The 7,608-nt window shown below is 46.1% G+C and overlaps 1 protein-coding gene across 1 annotated transcript; it reads left to right on the top strand.

Annotated features, from left to right (window-relative positions):
* Nucleotides 1-1,061: 1,061 nt before the first annotated feature.
* On the top strand, nt 1,062-7,228 carry dhrs3b (dehydrogenase/reductase (SDR family) member 3b). Its single transcript, XM_061292109.1, has 6 exons — nt 1,062-1,451; nt 5,161-5,304; nt 5,471-5,590; nt 6,365-6,603; nt 6,681-6,806; nt 6,882-7,228. The coding sequence occupies exons 1-6, from the start codon at nt 1,257-1,259 to the stop codon at nt 6,964-6,966; spliced, it is 909 nt and encodes a 302-aa protein (XP_061148093.1). The 5' UTR covers nt 1,062-1,256; the 3' UTR covers nt 6,967-7,228.
* The last annotated feature ends 380 nt before the right edge of the window (nt 7,229-7,608 follow it).

The raw sequence follows: 7,608 nt of genomic DNA, 5'->3' as shown, positions 1-7,608 counted from the left end.
GGAAAGAAAAAAGGCCTGCTTGTTGTCTGTTCGTGTTCCATGATGACGCCACAGTCTCTGCGTGTTTGACCATGTGGATGTTTGGCTTACCTTGAGCTGAGTGGAGGCTGGCATAAAAAATAATCATCCTTAATGGTGCTCATTATATCCTGGAAACGTGGAGGGATGCATTTTTTTCCTGAACCCTTTCATAACGTACTGTTTGAGACCACAAATGAACCAAATGAAAAAAAATATTCTTTCAACCTGATGTCTCATGAATATTTGTCTTGTGTGACCCAAAATACACAAAAAAATAGTATTTTTATTTACGAATGATGCACATTGAGACTCTTCTAGTTCATATTTGACCTTTTATGTGACTTTTCATTATCGTAGGGGCGGGGGGGGGGGGGGGTTGGAGAGAGAGAGTCTTATCTGAACTTTTCCATCTGATCTGTAGATGGCAGTGATGGCATATTTATTAATACACATAAACTGACTGGATTTGCATGCTTTATATGCTTATTTTTAGAAAATATATTTGAGGCCCCCCACAAAAAAATTGTATAGTACAAAAGTCGGTAGTGTGGCGTATGACCAAACATACATTTGTGGACACTGGCAGGCACAACAACGATGAGATGGACGATTTACTCCCAAATTATTTGAGCATTTGAATGTACTTTCAAATATCAGTCCTCTGTAGTCTCAACAAATAAAAGACTTAAAATAAAGTTTACATTCAATTAACTAATGGCTTGTTGTGGAGTCCCTTTGGTGTATTGCAGCTGACCCCTGAGATGACCGCTGGGTGTTTGACTCCCTATTTTTATTTCTTTGCATTTTTCTCACCTGATAAGCTAAGTCAATTTCTAATTGGCTTATTAAATGGTGCATCTATCAGTGAAGATAAACTCACTTTTTTTGCACCCTGGAGAGCAGTGAAGTGCCAACTTTTTGGAGGCCCTCTACACCAGTGTCAATCAGGATTACTGTCCCCCCACCCCAAATCGTCCTCCTCTCCACCCCTCCTCCTGCCCTCGGCTCCTCTCCACGCTCCACGTTCGGCGGGAGGCGCGCGTATATAAAAGCGGCGCACGGCGGCTCGTGGAGCGCACAAGAGTTTGGTGCGTGGGCTTCGAGGCGGGATGAGCGAGCAAAGCGGCGACGTCATCAAGTTTGGACGCGAGTTTCTCCTCAAAGTACGCATGATCGAGGGCGGCAGGTGAAACTTTGGCAAGAAAAGTGCAGCCAAGCCGAGACTTTTCGCCGGCATGGAGCTGAGGAGCGCGTGTCGGGTGCTCCTCTTCCCGGTTCAAGTGCTCTTCTACGTCGTGCGCTCCGCGGTGCGCTGGCTGGTGCCGAGCAGACGCAAGCAGCTGAGCGACGATGTGGTCTTGATCACGGGAGGGGGACGCGGCATTGGACGCCACCTGGCCAAGGAGTTTGCCAAGCAGGGCGCCAGGAAGGTAACCCAAATAGCAGCGACTTGTTCCACTTGTGCACGCTTGTTGTTGTGTCTGCGCAATGTGGAGTGTTACACAACAGCTGGGGTCACGCAGAGGTTTCATGGCCGACAGCGGCGGAGCTGTCGTGACGCGTGATGTGGGAAGGGCTGAGGTGGGATTGACATGTCGAGAAGGCAGTAGGCGCGCTACGAAAACCCATGTGAAGGAGTCATCCAGAGGACACGTTATTATTGTCGGCAAAGCGATCCAAAACAAGAGCTGCATGCAAATGAGTGCCCGATGCTTTACTTTTGATTGACACTGATTATCCTAGGAGCAAAACAGCTCTCATGCAAACTATGACCAAAATATTCAACATTTTCTTATACTTCTCCAAAAGTGCCGATCACAGATGAGCACACTTTAATAAAAAAAATAATAAATAATAATAAAATCGCGTAATTCAATTTCAATTTTTTGTCAAATGCATTTTTTTATCTTCAAAAGTGACTGATGGCAACCTCAAGTCCCCCATCAGTGGAAAGTATTCTCATGCAATGGTCATGTTCAAGTACCTCAAGCCTTCCAAGGACCTGCCACTTAGGCCTCCAAATCTCCAGAGGCCTTTGGGAGTCCTCCTCATTATTATCGTGGTCATTTCTCCCTCCCACCTTATTTGGTGTCTGCCAGCCATATCCCTGTGATCATAATATTTAGCATCATCAGTGATTGGATTTTTTTTTTTTTTTTTTTTGCGTATTGAATTAGTGGTGGTGGGACTGACGATTCCAATGCACTTAAGTTATCAATATGTCCAGAAAAAGGAAGATTAGAAAAAAAGGAAGAAGGAATCCAGAGCGTTTTTACAAAAGTCTTTTTCAGGGTGCAGCTGCACAACAAAAGTTGTCGTCCCGCTTTTCAGCGCCTCATTGTTGGGCTACCACAAAGGTGCGAAGGCAATGAAAACAACACCTGCGCTAATGTGCGCGACAAACTTGTAGATGCTAAGAGGAAACAGCGGGGCCATTTTGAATGAGGATAACCTCTGATGTGAACCGGCGCCAACCCCCCCACTGTCCCTCCTTTGTGATTGTCAGGACAGAATTTCCTTTTCCCTCTGCGCGAACTTCCACACTGCATGAAAGGCAAACTGCAGAGTTGATGAATGAATCCTCAGAGATGGGCTTTGCGGAGAACTCTTGCAGAAGGACGCTCCAAAACAATAAACCAAAGAATTTGTAGGGATGGCTTCCAAAAAGAAAGACCTCTCAGCAGAGGTGTCAAAAGTACTCACTCAAGTAGAAGCACACATATATGGGTCGCAAAAGTTAGGTTGTTGACATTTTTCCAAATTCACAATATGTTTTAGGCGGGCAGAAATATCGGCCACAAATCAGCAAAGCATGCTTGATTTGGTTATTATGTTACATCATTAAATGTGCCCTGGTTCTCATTCTTCTATCTCACTGCTGTCCTTGTTTTTCACTCTTTATGGCGTGTCGTTCATCGGAAAGATTGAAAACATAAAAAGCCATGTTTGACCATGTGGGAAGGACATGCATATTAGTTTTCAGATTTAAGGAATGAACGTAAAAAAGTTTTAGGAAAATTCTCAGCTATTGTACTGATGCCTACTAGGTCCAGTAACAAAGTATTGCTTCACTGCCTAAAAATGTGCATTTCAACATGGTTGCAAGCCACACTGGTGACAACAGGTTTGTGTGTGTGTGTGTGTGTGTGTGTGTGCATGTGTGTGTGTCGGAGGCGGGAAGCACACCACTCCCAGCTGGGTATTGCCCTGCAAGTGACCTTGCTGTCTCTGCAGTAATTAGACAGCGGCAGGCGACTGCCTCCTGAACTCCCGCTGCCCCCTCTACCTCCTCTGCAGCCCTTTAGTGTGGCGGGTGTGAAATTGAAAAGGGGTCGAGAGGGGGGGGGGGGTGGAACATGCGACTGTCGTCAAGTTACGAAGGGCTCTCCTTCGAGATTTCGTTTCAAGCTGTGCAACATCGACGAAACATCCACTTTAACTTTTACAATTGAACCAAATTTGAGTGGCGGTTTCCTTTTTTGACATTGTGACACCAACAGGAGGCTTCAAACGGGTTCCTGGAGCGGCTCCTGAGATTAAAGTCACAGAGTATGGTCCGAAGGTTCCAAAAGAGCCAAAGAGAGGTCATGCACTACAAGTGCTTGTCATGGTTCAAACACCTGTTGTGGATTTTACTGTTCAACAAAATGGACTGAATGTGCTGACATTGAACATTTGGACATACTGCAAGACACCTTCTGCACTTGAGTGCAGTTCAAGGTCATCCTTAAATGTCAGACCAACATCCCAAACTTGGATTTCAATCACAAACATTAAATTCTAAAGAGTACACTGAAGATGTTTTTTTTTCCCGAAGATACATTTCAGTCTAAATTTCCATGTCTCTTTGGAGAGTCCATTTTGCTCAACTGATTGAGAAGCGGCTGCTACGGGCGTTAATTAAAACGGCTTTCCGACTGTTTCCTTTCAATTTTGCTAATCCTTGTTTGCTTTGAGCTTATTTGTGTTGCGACGGCTGAGAACCTTAATCAATCAAATGTGCTTTTTTTTTTAACAGGTGAGTGCTGTTAGAAGGTTGCCATTTAATGAGATTTTTGGGGGGGAGGAGGAGATGTGAGGCTTCTTTGTCAGCATTGTTTGCAAGAAGCCAATCCCATTAAAAGCTCTCACGTATTCATCAGAACCTGTCTCCTTTGCTCTTATCTCTCTTGGCCAGGCAAACAAAAAACGAATCGAGTTAGCCGCCGGTGTCAAATTTCCATGTTTGCTGAGGCTTCGACTGTCGCCCACTGCCAATCAGTAACGGTAACGGCCAATCATGCAAAGATGCAAAGGCCCACGTAAAATATTTATCCTGGGAGGCTTGAACTTTTAGAATTTTTTTGGTGAGAAATGGCCAAAACGCTCTAGAACCTGCCTGTGGTGACAATAAAAAGCACGGCTTGTATTTTCACTCACGGAGGCAGAACTTCACTCGCTAAGTAACTGAAATACCCTTGCCAATAAATATAAATACTATGTGCGGACCCCCACGCAATCCAGTCCCACCCCATTTGCCTTTGAAGTGAGAGAAAATAACAATTGAAATGCTCGTCCGCTCATTGCAAAGTGGAGACGATGTCATCAATAGGCCCGTACGGTCTTAGCCAGCGGCGCTCACCTCCCGCATTTTCCCCCTCAGATATTATCCCGAGCGGCGGGCACGCGGCCAAATGGCACACTCGCGCCCTCAGCACTTTGCGCACGTTTTCAGGCTTCCTGAGCACAAGGGAGCGAGCGGGCTCATCTGCTCAAAAGGCCGTGTAATCTCTTTGAGAATTTGTGTTTGGAGAGATGAGGAGGGCTCACCCCCTGATTTCATTACCTTTCCCTGACCCCGGAGACTGACAGATCTAATTGCCCAATCACTAGTACACCCACCCCCACCCAGCTTCGCACCCCAGCCCACCGCTACCCCCGCTCAGATGGATGACCGGCCCTTCGTTTGGTCTCGGGCTGGACGAAGAGATGTTTCATTCACACGGCAATTCATTCGCCTGAAAACGATTTGTCGGAGTCAAAATGGCCTCTCGATGAAGAGTGTTGCTCATTGCCAAAAATATTGGCACACGCACTTTTTTGTTGGACATGACTGATGACCAAATTGCACGTTTGCTTCCATCCTGACTTTTGTTGCAGGTGATCCTGTGGGGTCGCACGGAGAAGTGTCTAAAAGAGACGGCGGCAGAGATCTGGCAGTCGGGAACCGAGTGCCACTACTTCCTTTGCGACGTGGCCAATCGGGAAGAGGTTTACAAGCAAGCCAAGGTTGTTCGAGAGAAGGTACTCCACCTCCGAGCCGCTTCATCGCTCCCATCTGGTGTAGAGATTTATACTTCGAGTGAAATGTCAAACTAAAATGTTGATGACAGCTCCGGCAACTGCATTATCTCATCGAAGCAGACGTGGTGAGCTTGCCAATGTCTTTTTTTCCTCTCTCGGCTCTCAGGTTGGAGATGTTACGATATTAGTGAACAACGCAGCTGTGGTCCACGGCAAAAGTCTGATGGACAGCGACGACGATGCCCTACTGAAATCGCAACACATCAACACCATGGGACAGTTTTGGGTAAGACAGATCATCGAGTTTTTGCGTGGTTTGTGTTTTTCTTCAAGAAATTGGCCATTATTCAGTTTGACCTTAATGGATAAAATGAATAATGTAGCTTTATCAGTCGATGCCATTGGTTTATAGTGACAGGCGGACAAATGAAAAAATATTCCACAAGATAGCAGAAGCGATAAATAATGTGAGGAATGGCAATTGTAGATGTAGCAACTTGAGTACAATACATCTTTATTTATATAACGCTTCAACAACGGCCTTGGCCATAGCAAAGCGCTTTAGAAAAAACAACAATTCATCAAAAAATAGCACATCAAATATTGGCAATAGTTCAAAGAAAATGAAAAATGTTGTTGATGAAGGTGCAAAAGTTCCAAGTGTTAGTCAAAATGACTTTTCCTTGCTTGTCACGAAGCTGGCGATATTGAAATAAGAAAGAGTAGATTGGAAAGATATAAAAGGCTCAACGGGGGACTTGGAGAATCCCTCATTGCGAGCCTTCGAACTTGTCAAGCTTGACAAGTTCGGAGGTGCAGGTTAAACGGAATGCTTCTGAAGGCTTCATTTCCTGAGACATTCCGAGGGGGCCAGTGGAAGTCGTGGCATCATTATTCTAAATGGAGATCTGAAGACGGAAATATGCAGACGGAAATTCAATTACCCTTTCAATGGAAATGGAAAAATAATCTGCGGCTTGACTCTTGGCCAGTTCCTGGCTATAATTCATTCCCGTCATAACATCTCTTCCCTCCCTCACTCCCTCCGTTCTGGTGTCAGACCACAAAGGCCTTCCTGCCTCGGATGCTGGAGCTTCAGCACGGTCACGTGGTCTGCATCAATTCCATCCTGTCCCAGTCGCCTATCCCCGGGGCCGTGGACTACTGCACCTCCAAGGCTTCGTCTCTGGCCTTCATGGAGAGCTTGACGCTGGGCCTGCTGGACTGTCCGGGCGTTGGCTGCACCACAGTTCTTCCCTTCCACACCAACACGGAAATGTTCCAGGGCATGAGAGTCAGGTGGGAAACCAAACCCCTTGATATATGCGGAGGCTCCTGATTTGGTCTTCATGTGATCTTGATTCATGTTTTGGCAGATTCCCTCAGCTATTTCCACCTCTGAGGCCGGAGACGGTTGCCCAAAAAACTGTGGATGCGGTTCGAGCAGATGTGGCTTTTCTCTACCTGCCTTGGACCATGCATGCGCTTGTCGTTCTCAAAAGGTGAGCTCGGGTCCCGACGTGGGTTCCTTTCACCCTCGCTTCAACTTTCTAATGTTCCCGTTCTCAACTTCCCAGCTTCATGCCACAAGGCGCACTTGAAGAAATCCACAAGTTTACGGGGAGCTATACTTGCATGAACACGTTCAAAGGACGGACATGAGCTTGGATGCGGGTGACCCCGCCGATTCCGAGTTGAAAAAGTGAACTATGGACCTCGTGGTACTTGGAGGTGGTGAAGACGTCATCGCGGAGGGACCGTTGCTTCTGCAAGGTGGAATATACGTGATGAAGGACTGACGTTAAGCTTTGTAAATAATGGACAGAGATGGAAGTCTGTACCTGCGCCCCTTGTTTTAGTCAGATCATTTTTAACTCCTTGTTTTTATTTGCATTAAATACAGATAATAAAATGCAGTTCTAGAGATGACCTCTTTTGTGTGCGGGTCGGGACTTTGATGGCTGCCGCAGCGTAATAGCGCTTTTGAAATTTACGCCCCGCGTCTGTTCGGTGAACACGACTATTATCTTGTTAAAGACATAAAACGAGGAGTCGGTGGGTGTTATCTACGGTTGGCCTAGGGTGGAATTCTCCCGAAACACCACGAGCGAATCCATCAATGTCTCCGATGATCTAAGGCGTATTCGGTCGTACTTGGCGTGGCCACCGTGTCTGACCCCCATCTCATGCACCACATAAAATGGCCATGAATGCTCTTTCATTATCACTGCGAGGTAATTTGTCAATGGTGGTTTCAGTTTCTTTCAATGCAACAGATACTCTTGATGATGTAATGCTTGGTGG

Source organism: Syngnathus typhle, linkage group LG11 (assembly GCF_033458585.1).
Source record: "Syngnathus typhle isolate RoL2023-S1 ecotype Sweden linkage group LG11, RoL_Styp_1.0, whole genome shotgun sequence".
In the NCBI taxonomy this organism is placed as follows: domain Eukaryota; kingdom Metazoa; phylum Chordata; class Actinopteri; order Syngnathiformes; family Syngnathidae; genus Syngnathus; species Syngnathus typhle.
Note: the sequence above shows the minus strand (reverse complement) of the source record. Positions and strands in the feature narration are given on the sequence as shown.